At 39.3% G+C, this 21,276-nt stretch overlaps 1 protein-coding gene across 1 annotated transcript in view; it reads left to right on the plus strand.

Annotated features, from left to right (window-relative positions):
• SLC9B1 (solute carrier family 9 member B1) overlaps positions 1–21,276 on the plus strand; it is a 133,405-nt gene that overhangs the window by 54,242 nt on the left and 57,887 nt on the right. Inside the window, exons 9-11 of the mRNA XM_062199805.1 lie at positions 15,968–16,138; positions 17,908–18,050; positions 19,820–19,947. Coding sequence (XP_062055789.1) covers positions 15,968–16,138; positions 17,908–18,050; positions 19,820–19,947 — 442 coding nt within the window. The remainder of the gene's footprint in view (positions 1–15,967; positions 16,139–17,907; positions 18,051–19,819; positions 19,948–21,276) is intronic.

The following is a 21,276-nucleotide window of genomic DNA, read 5'->3' on the forward strand; positions in this document are numbered from 1 at the left end:
TACTCAATTATGTTTTTAATTAAATTGTATTTTCTAATTTGCTTCTTGCTAACTTCAAACTTTTGAAAGCAAATTTTACTCATTGATTTTTCATCAGTAAAGATTAGTTTTTAGTTAGTATACAATATTATTTTGAGGAGCCAAGGTTGTAGCAGAGTGAGTAAAACTGCCTGCAACTCCAGAATTTCATATGGGTGCCAGTTCATGTCCAGCCTGGCCCTCTTCCAATCCAGCTCCCTGCCAATGGCCTCAGAAAGGCAGCAGAGGACGGCCCAAGTATTTGGGCGCCTGCCATCCATGTGGAAGATCTGGATGAAGCTCTGGGCTCCTGGTTTTGGCCTGGCCCTGCACTGGGTTGTGGCCATCTGGAGCTGAACCAGCAGATAGAACGAACTCTCTCCCTCTCCCTCTCTCCCCTCCCTCTCTCTGTGACTCTGACTTTCAAATAAATTAATAAATATTTTTTAAAAACAATACTATCTTGAAGGCCCTGAATCTTTCTTTCTTTCTTTCTTTCTTTTCTTTCTTTCTTTCTTTTTTTTATTTGACAGATAGTGTTAGACAGTGAGAGACACAGAGAGAAAGGTCCTCCTTCTGTTGTTTCACTCCCCAAATGGCTGCTACAGCCAGAGCTACACCAATCCAAAGCCAGGAGCCAGGTGCTTCCTCCTGGTCTCCCATGTGGGTGTAGGGCGCCCAAAGCACTTGGGCCATCCTCCACTGCCTTCCCGGGCCACAGCAGAGAGCTGGACTGGAAGAGGAGTGACCGGGACTAGAACCCAGCGCCCATATGGATGCCGGCACTGCAGATGGAGGATTAACCAAGTGAGCCACGGCGCTGGCCCCCCTGAATCTATTTTTCTCTGAACTTCAGTGATCCTCATAGTTCATAAGAGATTAGACTTCTTTGGAAATAGATTTTCTGCACATGGATCTTACATGTATGTTCCTATGCTCCTGTCTACTTGGTAGGCAGTTTCTATAGTGTGGGTGTTAGGAGAAGGGCCAGGGCCTAAGGGTGAGAAGGAAGTATATTGGTCACCAAAGGTTTTCACCTGTGGTCAGGCTGCAGTTTCTTCAGGAACTGAGTGAGGCATTACAGAACATCAGTTTTGAAGCTTTCCTTAACTCCTTTCCCTTTTTGTTTTCTTTCATTTGTGGCAATTTTGCCATTTTAAAGAAACAGGAAATGGAAATTTTTCATAGCTTTCATGTTTGATTCAGGAGATGCATATTCTTGAGCTGTCTCTATTTCTGTCACACACACACACACACACACATCCTATGTTCACACTGGCTCATATATATGCAAAGTATAGAATCTTAATCTCTAGCTGTCCTTAGAACATGTCACTGTTAGGAATTCCACTCTGCTCATCATGGAATAAGTGATATATAACCGCATTTAAGTAAAATTAAACAACCAAAGAAGTCCCTATAAAATGAACTGGCTCTGTAGTTTCTCTTTAAGAAGTAGTTTATTTGTCATTCCCACAATATATTCAAGTTTAATTTGAATTAGAAATCTAAATTTTCAGCTGTACACGGTGTTTAGTGTCAACATATTTAATCACAGTATTTCTATTCCTAATTTGGGGAATGGCATGCCTAGTCATAAAGAAGGATATTCTAGGGTGATAGAGTCAGATTTTAGATCATTATTCCTTTTATATTTCTTTTTAGCTTACTTTTTTTTTTTTTTTTGACAGGCAGAGTGGACAGTGAGATAGAGAGAGAGACAAGGAGAGAGGTCTTCCTTTACCATTGGTTCAACCCCCAATGGCCGCTGCGGCCGGCACACTGCAGCCGGTGCACCATGCTGATCCGAAGCCAGGAGCCAGGTGCTTTTCCTGGTCTCCCATGAAGGTGCAAGGCCCAAGCACTTGGGCCATCCTCCACTGCACTCCCGGGCCACAGCAGAGAGCTGGACTGGAAGAGGGGCAACCGGGACAGAATCCAGCGCCCTGACTGGGACTAGAACCCAGGGTGCCAGCGCCGTAGGTGGAGGATTAGCCTATTGAGCCACGCCGCCAGCCACTAGCTTACTTTCAATAACAGTACTTTTTCATGAAGATTTTTTTCTTTAAAAAAATGAAAAGCTTTGTTATACAGCCAATTGTGATTTTCAAATTATCTCACCTTTTTAATTTATATTATTATTTTAATGGGCCAGAATTTCTCAAAATTTTATTACCTTTTTTACAAAGTTAGCAGTCTTTGGAAATTTATGATTCAAAAATAATATTCTGGAGAGTTCTGATTTCTAGTCCCACATGTAAGGAGCTTAGAAGTCATTACTCTGCCCTGACAACAAATAAAGGGTGAAAATTGAATGCTTCTTAAATCCTTGAGAGAAACATGTCATAGGGCAAATGACACTCCTAAAATTTTGGAGAAAGACAGGTGGACAGAGAGGCTTCTCACTTACAGGATTAGAAACTCCTGTGGGAATGAGTGACTGAGTAGTACAATCTGAGTTGTAATTTTAAGTTGGCTGAAACCCATTCTGAACAAATCTGGAGTCAAAAACTCCAGGAGAGGCCCCATTGTGGGATGGGGAGGTCCACAGTTTTATAAGTTTTACCCCCCCTGGAGCCAACCAGCAGAGGGAGGTAGTAGTCACTGTGAAAGAGAGCATGGCATTATGTGCTTAACAAGGCCAGCCCTCAAGAGAAATCATTCACCAGAGTCAAACCTACAGGAATTTTACCAGAGCCTAACCAACCTAGGGGAAGGAAAATACCTAGTTCCAGGCCTCTCTGGTCTTCTACACTGGAGAAAGGAATTAACACCAGTCTGCTCTGGCCATCCTGTACTGAATTTCACAGTCCTTGGGCATAGGACCTAGTCATGCACTATAGAATACCCCCCCACACACACCCTTCCCTACAACAATATTACTAAAAGTTTGCTTAGCAAAGGCCCTTTTACTCAGTAAATTATGCCCACCTTCCAATTAAAATTTAGAAGATATATTAAAAGGAAAAAAGAAAAATCCACCTATAACAGACTATGGATGTTAAAATTATCAGACTATGGTTAATATGCTAAGCTGGTAAAAGTACACAACATGAGAACACATAGATATTGTGCACAGAGAGACAGAAATTGTAAGAAGAAAAAAATGCTAAAGATTAAAAACACAGAAAAGAAGCATGCCTTTGGATGGGTTCATTAATGGAAAGATCATAGCCAAAAATGTCTCTGAGATTAAGAATAAATCAATAACAACTTCCAAACCTGAAAACAAAGAGAGAAAAAAAAGCTGAAAAATTAATAGAATATCCAAAACCTGTGGAACAGCTACAAAAGGTAGAACATACATGAATTGGAAGAGAAGCAGAAATGAACTTAAAACATATGTGAATCAATAAGGACTAAGAATTTCCCCAAATGAATGTGAAATACCACATCAAAAGTCCAGGGACTCACAGAACACCCAACAGGATAAATGTAAAACAATCATGTGAAAGGTCTACATGTAGGCATATCCTAGTCAAACTTCAGAAAATCAAATATATGTTAGAGTGGAACAAAAAACAAGACCCAATTATAGATTATACAAATCACATATTGATAAAGGTTTGTGGAAAGATATACCATGCTAACATTAATAAAAAGAAATGTGAAGTAGCTATATCAATTTTAGACAAAGTAGATTTCTGAACCTTGAAAGTTACTGGGGATTAAGAGGATCATTACATAGTGATAAAAGAGGTTAATTTTCTGAAAACTCATGGCAATCTGTAATGTATATGATACCTAATAAGACAGCATCAAAATACATGAGTCAAAAACTAACAAAACTGTGAAGAGAAATAGATTTTCTGGTTGGAAATTTCAACCTCCTTGTATCAGAATAGACAGATCTGGCAGGCAGAAATTCAGTAAAAACATAGTTGAACTCTGATAGAATTAAAAAGGAATGGGCAAGATGGCGGAATAGGAAGGGAGCACATTGGTAGTTCAGCAAGACACACAGGTTAATAAAAGTGGAGATACTGCAGGGTCAAGGAAGAGTAGGGGAAGAAACAGCAGCGGAAACTCTTCCAGAACTAGTGATTCACAGTGGACCTGCGTGGAGAGCGTGGGAGCCCAAGTTCAGGACACCAGCGGCAGACTCAACACACCAGCGCTGGAACGCGAGGTGAGCCAAACCTCAATAGCCCGAGACACCAGCGGGCAAGCGGAAAGAGGAGACTAGAGGGAACGAGGCTTGAAACTCCGTGGGGAAAAGTTCACCAGGCTAACTAGAAGAGAGAGAGGAAAAAAAAAAAAAAGTGACCGATACGGACACGAGTTTCTCTCTCTCCGCTCACCCCTCAAAGGCGAGCAAGACAAAGAGCAGGCGCCATTTTGGACATACGTCATAAGCAGGGCGACCTCAGGTCTGCACCAGCCCTGAGCCTAGCAGAAAAACCTGACTATGGGGGGAGGGGTGAAATAACAGGAGATTAGCATCTAACTTGGCAACCCAGTGGGAGACTGCAGGAGAATTGGAGCCCACACTGAGGGCAGCACAGATTCCCTGTGTGGTCCTTGGGAAAGAGCTTCCGATCTCTGGCTCCTGTGGGTATATCACTCGCCTGCTAACTACCTCCAATTACGTTCAGCTGTGCGGAATTACTTCCCTTTTGAATCAAAAAAAAAAAAAAGAGAGAGATTTACCACGCCTAACCTGGGAGTGTCATCTTTGACACACCCTCAACCCTGAGGAACCAAACACAGCTCTCAGTCCACACTCATCTCAAGCCTCTAAGGCTCCACCGAGAGCAGACAGTCCACTTAATATAGAGCCATAGTGTAACAAGAATAAACACCACAGTGAAGAAACCAAACAAGAACAAGGAAGACACTATGAAGCCCCCAAATGAAAAAGACACCCCAAGCCAAGATTATGAAGATGATGAGATAGAAGAAATGCAAGAAGCGGATCTCAAAAAATTGATAAGAACATTAAGAAGTTCTCAAAAACAAATTCTTGAACTACAGAAATCCTTAATGGACAAGATAGAAAATCTCTCTCGTGAAAATGAAATATTAAGGAGGAATCAAAATGAAATGAAACAACTAGTAGAACATGAAACTATGATAGTGACAAAAAACCACAATGAAATGAAGAATTCAATAGATCAAATGACAAACACATTAGAGAGCCTTAAAAACAGAATGGGCGAAGCAGAAGAGAGAATATCAGACTTAGAAGACAGAGAACAGGAAAGGAAACAGGCAAACCAAAGAAAAGAAGAAGAAATTAGAAATCTAAAAAATATTGTCGGGAATCTACAGGATACTATTAAAAAACCTAATATTCGGGTTCTAGGAGTTCCTGAAGGCATGGAGAGGAAGAAAGGATTAGAAGGCATTTTCAGTGAGATACTAGCAGAAAATTTCCCAGGTTTGGAGAAAGACAGAGGCATCTTAAAGAGATCCTCACCACGACACATTGTAATCAAACTCACCACAGTGAAACATAAAGAAAAGATTCTAAAAGGTGCAAGAGAGAAACGTCAGATTACTCTCAGAGGATCTCCAATTAGACTCACAGCAGACTTCTCATCAGAAACCCTACAAGCTAGAAGGGAATGGCGAGATATAGCCCAGGTACTAAGAGAGAAAAACTGCCAGCCCAGAATATTATATCCTGCAAAGCTCTCATTTGTGAATGAAGGTGAAATTAAGACTTTTCATAGCAAACAGAAATTGAAAGAATTTGTTGCCAATGTCCTGCCCTGCAAAAGATGCTTAAAGATGTGTTACACACAGAAACACAGAAACATGGTCACCAATATGAAAGAAGGTAAAGGAAGGAAACCTCACAGCAAAAGATCACAGGAAGCTCAATTTCTCTTTGACATAGAATTAAACTCTGATGCTCTGTTAAAGCAATGTGTTAAAGTAATCTAAAAACAAAAAGCAATTCAAATCAATTGGCAATCTACAAAAAGAGTTAAAGATTTTAAAAGCTATTATTAAAATTGCTATATTGGTCTATTATGCTATGTTATATGTGTGTACATATTGTATGTCCACATAGGAAATTTTATTAAGAGTTTTATTTTAATTGGCTTATAGATAAGATTGTCCATAAATTTAAGCTGCGAAAATCAATCAAAGATACATTTTAATTTGTGTGACCTGAATCTGTGTATCATATGTTTTAAACTTGTTGGTAGAAAGAAACTAAAAACATTTTATATGGTTGTACTTAAGTTTACTGGTTAAACAAACTACACCATGTTAGATATTTAAGAGGTGTTTCCAAATACATGATTCTTAAAATTTCTAGAAGGCATTGGACCTTCTGGTAAATGTTTTCTTAAGTTGTTATCTAATGGTTGAAACGGTTTGCTAACTATTCATGTGATATTTCTATTCTCAGCAAGCGATCTAGGACTTGCTCCCTCATTTCTCTATTCTAAGCCCAACTTGTTCTTTCATTTCTCTATTCTCTTCAAGGTAGGAAACTAATTCTATTATGAAGGAATCTGTAGGACGCACAATTTAATCTTTAGACCTTATAAAAGAGATGGCTAACATTTTTATGTAATAACATAGCCAAAATAAGAACTTAAATTATAATTTCATAGCTAGATTCACTTCGCCATCAGTGAAGTAAACAGTAAGTAGAAAAAACCTCCCTTTCAGACCAAAGGGAAAGAAAGTTTTAAAGTGAGAATATAATTTTCCATATGGGCTTTGTCTACCTTAGAAAAACTACTACAGAACATGCCTGTGACTATAGACTTGTAGTTCAGGCCACCGAAGATTAGAGATGGGACTTGGGCACTCCCTTGACTTGCATCCTCTGGTCTGCTTTAACACAAACCAGGAGGAAAAGAAAGCTAGGCATCAGAAGCAATGGGTGGCAGGCCTATTAATGGCTGATCTGTACAGTGATCTGCCCTCAAGGAGACCCAACAGGCCAGTCCACTGCAGTGGCTTTCAATGTGGTAAGCCTGGGCTTCAGCAGAAGTCAGCTTGTGAAGAGCCCTGGCAGCTCTGCCAAGAGTTGGATCACTGGAAATGGACCTGCCCTGGAGTCGAAGGATGCCCAGGTCAGAGCCACAGATCTTATTGGCTCTAAGCTGAAAAGCCCTTCACTCAGCCCAACTTCCAAAGTGACCACTGCAGCTGAGGGGACAGCCAAGCAGGGTCAGCAACATTGCAGGCAGAACTGTAAATTTCTTGTTAGAGATGCCACCTGCCTTTAACTGGCCAGCTCTCCTCCCAGGCCAGCCAAGTAATGAAAGTCAACAGAGTGCCTTCCCCTAGGAGGTTCACACCTCCCTTAGGATATACCCCATGTGAAGAGATAGATAGGTCTGGGCCTCTTCACTTACAAGGCCTAAAGCCCAACAGATTATTATCAAGCCCCTTCTATCAGGTTCTATTTGCCTCTCAATCAGAAAACTTAATTGTAGCTTAGACAGCACCTTTCTTAGCTCCTCTAATAATGACTCTGTCCTTTGTTCTAGGCCCTGTCCAGCGCACTTGGGCCTCATTCCTTTGTAATCATAACCTCTACTCTACCACCAATGGCTCTACTCCCAACCTGTGTGTACTGATGGTCCTCTTCCCCACTTAATGCTGTATAATTGTTCAAACCTGGTAAATGCCACTCTTAGGATCATTGGTTACTATCCTCACTCTGTCTTTTATGACCTTGTCTAAATATGATCAGAGTCGGCAAACTTGGAAGGCTTCCATAGCCTTGGCAACTCATGACGACAGCCTAGGGTGGTTACTGGCGCCATAAACTAGAGTGTCAATTTGTTGGGTCAACAACAGGAGCCACTGTGCACTTGCTCCTCATGTGGGATCTCTGTCCTTAATGTGCTGTACATTGTGATTTAATGCTATAACTAGTACTCAAACAGTATGTTTCACTTTGTGTTTCTATGTGGGTGGAAACTGTTGAAATCTTTATACTAAATTGATCTTCTGTATATAAAGAGAATTGAAAATGAATCTTGATGTGAATGGAAGGGGAGAGGGAGCGGGAGAGGGGAGGGTTGCGGGTGGGAGGGAAGTTATGGGAGGGGGAAGCCATTGTAATGCATAAGCTGTACACTGGAAATTTATATTCATTAAATAAAAGTTAAAAAAAATAAATAAATAAATAAAAATAAAAAAAAATAAAAAGGAATGAACGATCCAACATGGGAAGCAGGATGCACAACAGAATCATAGAATAGCAGATGTCCTAAACAGCACTCTGGCCTCAGAATCAGCCCTTAAGGCATTTGAGTCTGGCTAAAAAGCACATGAGAGTTTCGCAGGCATGGAAAGCCAAGACACTGTGGCAAAATAATGACCTAAATGAAAGATCTCTGTGAGTGAGATCCCAGTGGAAAGAACAGGCCATCAAAGAAGGAGGAACCTTTCTCTGAAGGGAGAAGAGAACTTCCATTTTGACTATGGCCTTGTCTAAATAAGATCGGAGTTGGTGAACTCAAGAGGCTTCCATAGCCTTGGCAGCGCATGACAAGAGCCTCGATTACTGATGACATAAATAAGAGTGTCAATTGTTAAGTCAACTTCGGGAGTCACTGTGCACCTGCTCCCCATGTAGGACCTCTGCACTTAATGTGTTTTACTATGAGAATTAACAGCAAAACTAGTCTTCAAACAGTACTGTGTACTTTGTGTGTCTGTGTGGGTGCAAACTGTTGAAATCTTAGTATGTACTAAGTTGATCTTATGTATATAAAGATAATTAAAAATGAATCTTTATGAAGAATGGGATGGGAGAGGGAGTAGGAGTTGGGATGGTTTGTGGGTGGGAGGGAGGTTATGGGGGAGGGGGGACCGCTATAATCCAAAAGTTGTACTTTCAAAATTTATATTTATTAAATAAAAGCAGAAAAAAAGTATTCCTCAAAAACGAACTTTTCTCAACCCTAAAAAAAAAACATAGTTGAACTCAACAGTACCATCAATCATCTGGATGCAATTGACATTTGTAGAATGCTTCATCCAACAATGGCTGAAATAGATTCTTTCTAAGCTTACTTGAAGCATTCACCAAGCTAGACCATATTCTGAGCCATCAGATGTGCCTCAGCAAATTTAAAAGAATGGAAATTACAAATGTGAGCTCTCAAATAACAAATGGTTTAAATCAGAAATAATAAAATGAGCTGAAAAATACCAAAATAGGGGCTTGGATTGTGGCTTAGTGGGTAAAGCTGCCTCCTGTAATGCCATTTGGGTACCAGTTTAAATGCTAGTTGTTCCACTTCCTATCTAACTCCCTGCTACTTGCCTGGGAAAAGCAATGGAGAATGACCCAAGTACTTGGGCCCCTGCCACCCACATGGGAGACCCAGATGAAGCTCTTGGCTTCTGCCTGGCCCAGTCCTGGCCACTGTGGCCATCTGGAGAGTGAATCAGTGGGCAGAAAATCTCTGCCCTCCTCCCTATCTTTCCCTTCCTTCTTCCCTCCCTTTTAATTAAATCATTTTAAAAAACAAAGTTGGAGGCCAGTGCTGCGGCTCACTTGGCTAATCCTCTGCCTGCAGCGCCAGCACCCCGGGTTCTAGTCCCAGTTCGGGCGCCAGATTCTGTCTCAGTTGCTCCTCTTCCAGTCCAGCTCTCTGCTGTGGCCCAGGAAGGCCCAAGTACTTGGGCCCCTCACCTGCATGGGAGACCAGTAGGAAGCACCTGGCTGCTGGCTTCAGATCGGTGCAGCACGCGCCGGCCACAGCGGCCATTTGGGGGGTGAACCAACAGAAAGGAAGACCTTTCTCTCTGTCTCTCTCTCTCTCACTGTCTAACTCTGCCTGTCAAAAAAAAAAAAAGTTGGCTCAACATTCAAAGGTCAATGAATATAATCCATCACGTGAGAGCTAAGGATGAAAATTACATGATTATATCAATGAATATAAAAAAGACATTTGATAGGACCCAACATCTTTTCATGACTGAAAAAAAAAAAAAGGCTAAGAGCAAATTAAGAATAGAGAGAACTTCCTCAACTTCAGTAATGTCTACTAAAACCCTACAGCTAACATCATACTTAATGATAAGGAACAAGAAACTTTTCCTGTAATATCGGGTGCAAGACCAGGATGCCTCCTCTTACCACTCCTTTTCAACATTGTACTTATTAATGTCCAATACAGTAAATCAGAGAAAAGAAATAAAAAGATTCAGAAGGAAAAACTTTTCACAGATAACATAACTATCTAGATAGAAAAATCTGAGAATCAAGGAAAAAAACTCCTGGAGCAAATAATAAGTGAGTATGATAAGGTTGCAGGACAAAAGAGTAATATACACAGGTTTATTGCTTTCAGATGTACCATGGTGAACAAGTATAATTTCAAATTAAAAATCAATACCATTTACACTAGTACCACAAAAAAATGAAATTCTTAGATATGAAAGTAACTATATATATATATATATATATATATATATATATATATACACAAGATCTATATAGGAAAATAGAAAAATCTGTAGAAAGGAATCAAATTAAATAAATAGATATTCTGTATCCATGAAAGACCCAATATTGTCTGTTGTCAGTTCTTCCTAGTGTGATCAGTAAATTGAATGCAACTCCAATAAAAAATTCTGGAAAGTTTTTTCTTATGGCTATCAATAGACTGATTCTAAAGTCCATGTAGGCAGCAAAAGACCCAGAATATCTAATGAAATATTGAAGGAGAAGAACAAAGAGAACTGACTTACTCAATTTCAAAGCTTAACATAAAACCATGAATGTCAAAACTCTGATGTTGGGAAAGACTGCACAAATAGATCAGTGGAACAGAATAGAGAGCCTAGAAATAGACTTAAATAAATATGACTGCCATCAGCTGATTTTGACAAAAGGATAAGGGAATAAAGTAGAGCAAAGATAGTCTCTCAGCAAAGGGTGCTGGATCAAGTAAGTGGACATACACATTAAAAAAATCAATCTAGACCCGAACCTTACACCTTTCACAAAAATTTATTCAAAGTGGATCGTAGACCTGAATATAGAGCACAAAAGCTACAAAATTCCTACAAAGTAACATAAGATAAAATGTAGATGACCTTGAATATGGCAATGACTAGATAGAACACCAAACATACTCCATGAAAAAAATAATTGATAAACTGAAATTAGTTAACATTAAAAGCTTATCTGGAATATACTTTCTTTTTTTAAGATTTATTTATTTATTTGAAAGTCAGAGTTACACAGAGAGAGGAAAGGCAGAGAGAGAATGAGAGAGAGAGAGAGAGAGAGAGAGAGAGAGGTCTTCCATCCGCTGGTTCACTCCCCAATTGGCTGCAACGGCCGGAGCTACACCTTCTGAAACCAGGAGCCAGGAGCTTCTTTCAGGTCTCCCAAAGGATTTGGGCCATCTTCTACTGCTTTCCCAGGCCATAGCAGAGAGCTGGATTGGAAGTGGGGCAGCTGGGACTTGAACCCACGCCCATATGGGATGCTGGCGCTTCAGGCCAGGATGTTAAACTGCTGCGCCACAGCGCTGGCCCCTGGAATATACTTTCAAGAAACAAACCACAGATTGAGAGAAAAGTATTTCCAAAAGACAAATCTGATAAAGACTATTAACTAAAATATATAAAGAAGAACAGGCATTTGGCATATTTTCTTGGAATGCCCATATCCCATATCAGATTACCTGGACAAGTTGTAGCTCTGCTTCCAATTCCAGCTTCCTGCACACTCTGGGAGGCAGTAATTGATGACTCAAGTACTTGGGTCCCTGCCACCCACATGGTACACCTGGATTATGTTTGGGGCTTTAGCCTGGCCCATCCCTGGCTGTAGTGGGCTTTTGGGGAACAAAACAGTGGTTGGAGGATCTCTCTCTCTCTCTCCCCCACCCCTTTCTCTCTTTCAAATAGTTTTTATACACACATAATGTATGTGTACACACAAATTCTTCAAACTCATCAATAAGAAAAACACTCCTATTAAAAATGAAACACTGGAACACACACCCTGCAAAATAAGGTATATATATGGCAAGTTAGCATATGAAAAGATGCTCAACATCATGTCATTATAAAGCTGCAAATCGAATCTCAAAATGTCTATTTTAATCAAAGACATTACATTTCAGGTACTCTATTAGTTGCCTCAGATCAGAGAAAACATGGTATTGGTCTTTTTGGGACTGGCTTATTTCACTAAGTATAATGGTTTCCAGTTGCATCCATCTTGTTGCAAAAGACAGGATTTCATTTATTTTTATTTTAAGAGCTTAGTACTCCATAGTGTGTGTGTGTGTGTGTGTATACACACACATATATATATATATATATATATATATATATATATATATATATACCATAATTTCTTTTTTTTTAAGGGAAAGGGTTTATTGGGAAAACCCAGCAGACCGGAGAGAAGGGGCGAGGAAGGAAAAAGAGGGTGAAGGAGAGAGTGTGTGTGTGTGTGTGTGTGTGTGTGAAAGAGAGAGAGAGAGAGAGAGAGAGGAGAGGAGCTAGCAAGGAGAGAAGAGAGAGTAGAGAGGAGGAGAGAGAGAGGAAGAGGGAGAGGGAGGAGAAAGTGGAGCGAGAGAGAAGCCTTTATTATTTTTTTTCCATAATTTCTTTATCTGGTCAACAGTTGATGGACATCTAGGTTGATTCCATAAATAAAAGTTTTAAAGCATCTTTTTTTGGAAGATTTATTTATTTGAAAGGCAGAGTACAGAGAGAGAGAGAAATCTTCCATCTTCTGGTTCACTCCCCAAGTGGCCACAACAATCAGGGCTGGGCCAGATATAAGCCAGGAGCCTGGAGCTTCTTCTGGGTCTCCCACAAGGATTCATGGGCTCAGAAGTTGAGCCATCCTCTGCTGCTTTCTCAGGCATATTGGCAAGGAGCTGGATCAGAAGTAGAGCAGCCAAGACTCAAACTGGTGCCCATATGGAATGCCACCATCGCAGCTGGCACTTTGACCCACTACACCACAACACTGGCTCCTGGAACATCTGTTTTAACAAATTTTTATAGTTTGTCCTAAAGATAAAAGAGAACTGTATGTTTTCTAAAATCTGAAACTTCTCACAGATAAGCCAGGAAAGAAATCTAGCTGTCCCATATACATTGCTTTGTCATATTGTGTGCCCAAATGAGACTCTGAGAATGGCACATTGAAAAGAATTACTAGAAACAAGGAATCTTTCTCATTAGTAGAAAAAAAAAATTGTACTAGTGTTCTAAAAGTTCTTGATAGAAGTATTCCCAAAAGAATTTCTCAGCTGTGGTATTTAGGTACTGTACTGAAGTAACATTAATTTAGATGCATCAAAATTTTATTTATTAAGCAAATGTTTGTGCATACCTATAGTCCTAATTGTTAGAGAGCCAAAAGAAAATCTTACTTCAACCAAAAACATAATAGTAAATCTTTAACCAAAATCTTGTTTGTAAGGTGCTAAGTGCCTCAGATGCACTGTAGCCAAAAATATATGAAGTATCACTATGCTTCTAAATCTGTATATATGATATACATGAAATTTGTTTACCTTAAATGCTAAATAAATTGATTTTTTAAAAATAGCAAAAAAATCGTCTCACCAGATAATTCTGTTCCTATTTTTTCCTCCTTTTTTAAGTATATAAAAATGTTTTTAAGTATATAAAAAATTTATGTCTGTTAGCCTAGAAATTTCATAATAATCATCTTTGTTCTTTTTCCTCATGCTGTTGCCAGTTACTTTGTTTATAAATCCTATCATTTCTACTTACATCATATTTATTTACTTTGAGTTTTACTACAGAATTCAAGGTACTTCATGTTTCAGTTCCTAATTTTCATTCTACTCTTACCTCTCAAAAGTTCTCATTACAACCAGAAAGGTTTATTCACCTTTCAGTGTGTTCTTGACTTTACCTTGCTGTATCTGTGTTCAGCCTATCCCTCAATAAAGCATTCCTTAATTCTTTGCTTAGTAAAATCTCATCTTTCAAGGATCAATGAATTCTTTGTAGCACTTATATAATTTTAATTTGTGTGTATTTCTATTTCTTGATTAAATCAATTGTTGGTTTCTTTAATGTGAGAATTAATACTATAGGCACTACTAGGAACTTCCATATATGTAATCACCCAGCCATGAAAAACAATGATATCCTGTCTTTTGCAACTAGATACTATGATGCTAAGTGAAATAAATGAGACCCCAAACAACAAACATCATAGGTTTTCTCTGATTGGTTGTAGCTAATATAGAATATAGTTGTCAGTAACCCTTGTCTGTACCCCCTGCAGAACAGTGATCTAGCTACCTTTAACTTGTAAAGCTCTTTAGAGGAGCATTCAGCCTGTGATTATAAAGTCAATTGAAAGTATGATATTGCAGACAGTTTAGAAAAAAAAAAAAAAGGAAAGGTAGATGGAGGGTGGGAGGGAGGAAAAATATCATTGTATCCTTAGAATTGCACCTGTGAAATTCATGAACTCTGTTCTGTATATATTAACAAATTTAAAAGTGAAAAAAAAAAACTTTTAAATTGCTTGGATGTAGCGGCTGCCACTGCTGGCGGGCACCGCCACGGCCCCTCCTCTTCTTTTCTCCTCTCCCCACTTTCCTTTTACCCCCACAAGTAAAAGTAAAAAAAAAAAAAATTGCTTGGATGTAAGTTAGTTCCTGTGTAGATGAGATGCCATGCAAACTGTTGGTGACTGTTAGGAAATGTCTTTGAATTTTATAAGATATTTCAGTTCTTGATTTTAAACTAGAAGTCCTAAGTAAATCAATATTAGTATTTACATTCAAGGCATAAAATACTATGTAGGCTAGTAAGCATACTTCATTGCTGGAATATGGAAAGGACCATAATTGGTTCAATTGTTCTGATTTTAATGTGATCAAGTGTATTAACTGAATCCATTGGCCATTCTGACTGCATACCTATCCAAGATCTTTGCAGCTTTTAATACCAGTGAACACTCTTTCCTTACTGAAGCATTATCCTTGAATTCTGAGGCATTACTTACTCCTAAATTTATTCTCCCCTTAATACTTCTTCCTTCCTTGTTTCTCTTATTTCACTTTTCTTCATAACTCCTTTTTCTTTTTCTATTCCCTTATTTATTTATTTTCTTTGAAAGGCAGAGAGACAGATCTCCTATTTACTGATTTATTCCTCAATTGCCCACAATAGCTAGGGCAACAGCCAGAGAAAGGGATCATTCATCTGCTGGTTCACTCCCAAGATGACCGCATCAGCCAGGGCTGGGCCAGGCCAAAGCTATGAAACAAAAGCTTCATCTGAATCTCCCACGTGTGTAGCAGGGGTCCAAACACTTGGACCATCTTCCACTAGTTTTCCTAGGCCATTATCAAGGAGCTGGATCAGAAATGGAAAAGCCAGGACATGAACTGGTGCCCATATGGAATATTGGCATTGCAGGCAACAGCTTTACCCATTATATAACAGCACCAGCTCTTGTGAAATCCTTAGCCCTTTAAAGAATTAATTAATGCATAGTTTTTAACTTTTTTCTTAAATAAAAGCACTCTCTTTAAAATTTGTCCAATAATTTGAAAGTCTTTTAAGTAGATATTTCTTCAGCCATATCAGTAAGCAATGTTAGTCTATACTATGTACATTATATAGCTTTGGCTATTAATATATGAATATATTGTATTTCTGTGTGGGTGCAAACTGATGAAATCTTTACTTAATACATACTAAATCAATCTTCTGTATATAAAGATAAATGAAAATGAATCTTGATGTGAATGGAATGGGAGAGGGAGCAGGAGATGGGAGGGGTGCGAGTGGGAGGGAATTTATGGGGGGGGGGGGGAGCCATTGTAATCCATAAACTATACTTTGGAAATTTATATTTACTAAATAAAAAATAAAATGTATATATATTATGCATTTACTATTATAAAATATATAATTATACATTTGATAAAATATAATTCTTTCATTTTTGTATCTATGTCTATGTAGATAAGTTTTTTTTCTGTTTCAGGAGTTATACTCCTTATGATATGGTGTATAACCTGGTCACTCTCAGGCCCTGCAGTGCTCCCTGGTGGAAATTTATTTGGACTGTTAATTGTTTTTTATTGTGCTATACTTGGGGGTAAACTTTTACAACTAATTAGAATACCTTCAGTGCCTCCACTTCCACCTCTTCTTGGTAAGTATATAATTAGATCTCTTTTCTCTGTTACTGTCTGTAAATTGTGAAAATCTTCTAGTCTAGCTGTATATTAATTCAGAAATATTTTAATGTAATATGATCTATATAGCTTCTTTATGCATTTACTGTCTGTGTGTGTGTGTGTGTGTGGAGAGAGAAAGAGAGTGAGATCTAACATGTTCTAATTCACTGCCTAAACAGCTGCAGTAGGAACCTGAAACTCCATCTGGGTCTCACACATGAATGGCAAGGTCCCAGGTACTCAGGCCATCATCCTCTGCTTTCTGTGGTGAATTAGAAGGGAGCTAGATCAGAAGTGCAGCAGGTGGGGTTCAAACCAGTATCCATATGGGATGCTGGCATCATAGACAGTGACTTAAATTAATGCATCACAATGCTGGCCCTGAGAGAGCTCTGTTATAGTTGTGTTTAATCTCTCCACATACACACACAGATTTTTTTTTCAAAATCTGTTTTTAAAATAATTTGCATATCTTCAATGTATGATTCTTATTGTTTTATAATTTATTAAGATATTCTTCTTGGTTTTAAGTATAATATGGAAAAAGAAAAATTTGCAATAGACTGAATTTTTCTGTAGATAATCTAACTCAAATACAATTACAAGAATCAAATTTTGTAGAGAGGTCCTATGATTTTTTTTTTTTTAGTAACCTATTTAGGTATCTTCACAATGTATAATCATGGATACACCATCTGCCTCAACTGTATTATACCAAATTTCTTTTTTTTTAAGATTTTGTTTATTTATCTGAGAAGTAGAGTTACAGACAGTGAGAGGGAGAGGAGACAGAAAGGTCTTCCATCTGCTGTTTCACTCCCCAGGTGGCCGCAATGGCCAGAACTATGCCAATCCTAAGCCAGGAGCCAGGAGCTTCTTCTGGGTCTCCCATGGGGGTGCAGGGACCCAAGTACTTAGCCATCTTCTGCTGCTTTCCCAGGCCATAGCAAAGAGCTGGATTGGAAGAGGAGCAGCTGGGACTCAAACCGGCGCCCATATGGGATGCCGGCTCTGCAGGTGGAAGATTAACTTGCTGTGCCACAGTGTCAGCCCCTATACCATATTTCTTCATCACCCTTGTCCTTTAGGTCTTCTGCTGAACAAAGGAAAATTAGTGGAAAAGTTTTTGGGAGTTATGCCTCTTATTTTCTAAGTAAATACATCTAAATTATTCAGTGCACAATCAGTAAAGATAATCTCTACATGGTATCTCTAACCCTCTTTCTGTGTCTGTAATACCCACCTAGAAACAGCTCCCAAGTGTTCATCAAATCTTTTTCCTCCTCTCCAAAATCTTCACATTTGCTGCAGCTTAGACTATTTATAGCGTTTAAATGTACTATGGCATAGCCTTCTAACAGGTCCATTTCCAGTTTTATCTCTAATTCACCAGAACATCCCATAGAAAACACAAGACTCAATATGTCACTTGCTGTATAAAACCCACCAGTGCCTTACTGTGCTAAAGGGGAGGGGAGAGTTCCATAATCTGGCCACTCCAGCTCATTCTCCCCACTCCTGTCCTTGCCCATTTGTGTTCAGTAATTAGATTTAAATTTCCATTTTGGATGTGGTGTTTCTTATCTCCATTCCTTTTTTATTCTATCTCCTCTACTGCTATGTAACCTGCCTTTCACCAAAGCAATCAGAGACAGTGTTTTTGAAGAGAAGTAATTAAACATTTTTATTTTCTCACTTAGAAAAATGAACTAAATCAGACTTACTGTATCTTCTTTCCTTTAAGGGATGTTACTGGCTGGTTTTATCATCAGGAATGTTCCATTCATCAGTAAGCATGTCCAAGTTCATAACACATGGTCTTCAACATTAAGAAACATTGCGCTTACCATTATCCTTATACGAGCAGGGCTTGGACTTGATGCGAAGGTAGATTTCCAATTATAACTTGATTAAAGTAATTTCAAATATTAGCCAGTGGTGAGAAAAGAAGCAGAATTTTTATTATAGTTGTTCCAATTGGAGTCTGTAAGCAAAACTAGGCTAAAGAATAGACTTTCCAGAAATACTGCACCTTAGTTCTATCTCCAGCCATCATTATTACTGATATGAAGATAAATCGCTGTGAAGGACGGTCTCTACTTGAAATCATTTTTTAAGATTTATTCATTTATTTATTTGAAAACCAAAGTTACACAGAGAGTGGGAGAGACAAGGGGAGAGAGAAAGAGAAAGAGAGAGTGCTTCCATTTGCTCGTTCACTCCCCAGCAACCAGGACTGGGCCAGGCCAAAGCCAGGAGCCAAGAGCTTCATCCTGGTCTCCCACGTGGGTGGCAGGAGCCCAAGCACTTGAGCCATCCTCCACTGCTTTTTCCAGACCATTAGCAGGGAACTGTATTGGAAGTGAAGCAGCCAGGACTCAGAATGGTGTCAATATGGGATGCTGGCATCAGAGGACACAGCCTAACCTGCTATACCACAGTGCCAGCCCCCGAGATCATTTTTAGTGATTTGCAGATACAGATGTCTCTAATACAGCATCTTTATTAGTAGTATACTGTTTTATGGAGAACTTTACAGTTAATTCAGAGTTAGTTCCCCCTGTAAGGGGATTTTTTTTTCTTTTTTAGGGAAATTAAAAATTTCAATAATATTTTTGTTTCATTACTTCTCCACAAATGTATGATCTTAATTATTTTTGAATAATTGTAAAAGCTAATCTTTTAAAAGACTTCCTAAAATATTACAATCTAGGGATCATAAATCTATGTGAGTTTCAAGATGATGATTGTTCATGAATGTAAGAGCTAGTCAGATAAATGTGGCAAATGTATGGGTTTAATGGAAATACTATCTCAAAAGTATAAGTAATTAAATCAAGTGATAATTTATTCTGTTCTCCAATAGAAAATTTGACCATGAAAGATTGGAAGACTTCTCCCTTTTTAAGTTAATTATGCAGTTTTTAAGTGATTTTCCTCTTTTTTGACACACTGGTATTTTCTATGTAATAAGTTAACCAGTTTATTTCCAAAATTAACTGATATTATCATTTACCATATATTAGGGAAAGTAGAAGTAATTATTTAATCACAAAGAAATGAATCTTTTTTAATAATTAATATTTAGGGGCCAGCGTTGTGGCATAGCATTTAAAGCCGCCACGTGCAGTGCTGGCATCCATATGGGCACGGGTTAAAGTCCCAGCTGCTCCACTTCCCAGCTCTCCACTATGGCCTGAGAAAGCAGCAGAAGATGAACCAAGTCCTTGAGCCCCTGAACCCGTGCAGGAGACCTGGAGGAAACTCCTGGTTCCTGGCTTCAGATTGGCCCCACTCTGGCCATTCTGGCCATTTTGGGGAGTGAACTAGCGGATGGAAGACCTCTCTCTTTGCCTCTGCCTCTCTGTAACTCTGCCTTTCAGATAAATAAGTAAATCTTTAAAAACAAATAAATAAAATGTAATAGTGTTTTATACAATGTGAAACTGTTTGTAATCCAACCCATGGTAACATAAAGTGAGCTGTTGGAGTATTAGAGCTACAAGACCAATACAATAGAACAATCTGGTCAGATGAAATTTAGTTTAGTAAAATTTAGTTTACTCTAAAAAGGCTCTATATTTCATATTTTCTTAAATAATATTTTTGTTGGTTATTGTAAAATTTATCTAAATGTAACCTTTTTTGTGTTTCAGGCTTTGAAGCATTTGAAGAGAGTTTGTTTAAGATTGTCCATGGGTCCGTGTATCATGGAAGCCTGTTCAGCTGCTGTTTTTTCCCACTTCATTATGAAACTTCCCTGGGAATGGGGATTTCTATTAGGGTAATTTTTTTCTCATTTTTCCCTATGAAAATATTAAGGATGCTTAGATTAAAATTATTGACTAGTCAAATATTACAGAGACAAGACTCTTTGTTAAAGTTCTCTTCACAGTGGTAGAAAACCATGGAAATTAGTTGATCGAAAGTAGAACTGTGTCTGAAATCTATCATATCTTTGACAAACCTTCATAGTCCCTAAATGTATAGAGCGAAGTTAATTCACTTCATTGATGTATTCCTTCTCTTCTGTGTTGTTACATGGCTGTATATTGTAACCTATCCAGTGGCCTCTTTCTTATATACTGTGTGTGTGAGAAAAAGATTTTATGTAGAGATAGACACAGAAATAAAACTCTCCCATTTTTTAAAATTTTATTTTATTATTATTTTTTTGACAGGCAGAGTGGACAGTGAGAGAGAGAGAGAGAGAGAGAGAGAGAGAGAGAGAGAGAAAAAGGTCTTCCTATGCCGTTGGTTCACCCTCCAATGGCCACCATGGCTGGCGCACTGCGACCGGCACAACGCGCTGATCCGATGGCAGAAGCCAGGTGCTTATCCTGGTCTCCCATGCGGCTGCAGGGCCCAAGCACTTGAGCCATCCTCCACTGCACTCCCGGGCCACAGCAGAGAGCTGGCCTGGAAGAGGGGCAACCGGGACAGAATCCGGCGCCCCGACTGGGACTAGAACCTGGTGTGCCGGTGCCGCAAGGTGGAGGATTAGTCTAGTGAGCCGCGGCGCCGGCCTAAAACTCTACCATTTTTAAAAACAAGAAAAGAAATAAAAACTCTTCTCCTAGATTCACTGCTTCATCTGTTTTTATCTGCTCTACAATCGATTAAATTCCAGATTCCTCAAAATTAACTTTTGCCTCAGCCAGTGCCAAGGCTCACTAGGCTAATCCTCTGCCTGCAGCACTGGTACCCCAGGTTCTAATCCCAGCTGGGGCACCAGATTCTGTCCTGATTGCTCCTCTTCCAGTCCAGCTCTCTGCTGTGGCCCAGGAAGGTAGTGGAGGATGGCCCAAGTGCTTGGGCCCTGTACCCACATGAGAGAGCAGGAGGAAGCACCAGGTTCCTGGCTTTGGACTGGCACAGCCCACCAGCCGTAGCAGCCATCGTGGGGTGAACCAGCGGAAGGAAGACCTTTCTCTCTCTCTCTCTGTCTCTCTCTCACTGTCTAACTCTGACTGTCAAAAGAAAAAATTAACTTTTGGCCGGCGCCGTGGCTTAACAGGCTAATCCTCCGCCTTGCAACGCTGGCACACCGGGTTCTAGTCCCGGTTGGGGCACCAGATTCTATCCCGGTTGCCCCTCTTCCAGGCCAGCTCTC

Source organism: Lepus europaeus, chromosome 8 (assembly GCF_033115175.1).
Source record: "Lepus europaeus isolate LE1 chromosome 8, mLepTim1.pri, whole genome shotgun sequence".
Classification (NCBI taxonomy): domain Eukaryota; kingdom Metazoa; phylum Chordata; class Mammalia; order Lagomorpha; family Leporidae; genus Lepus; species Lepus europaeus.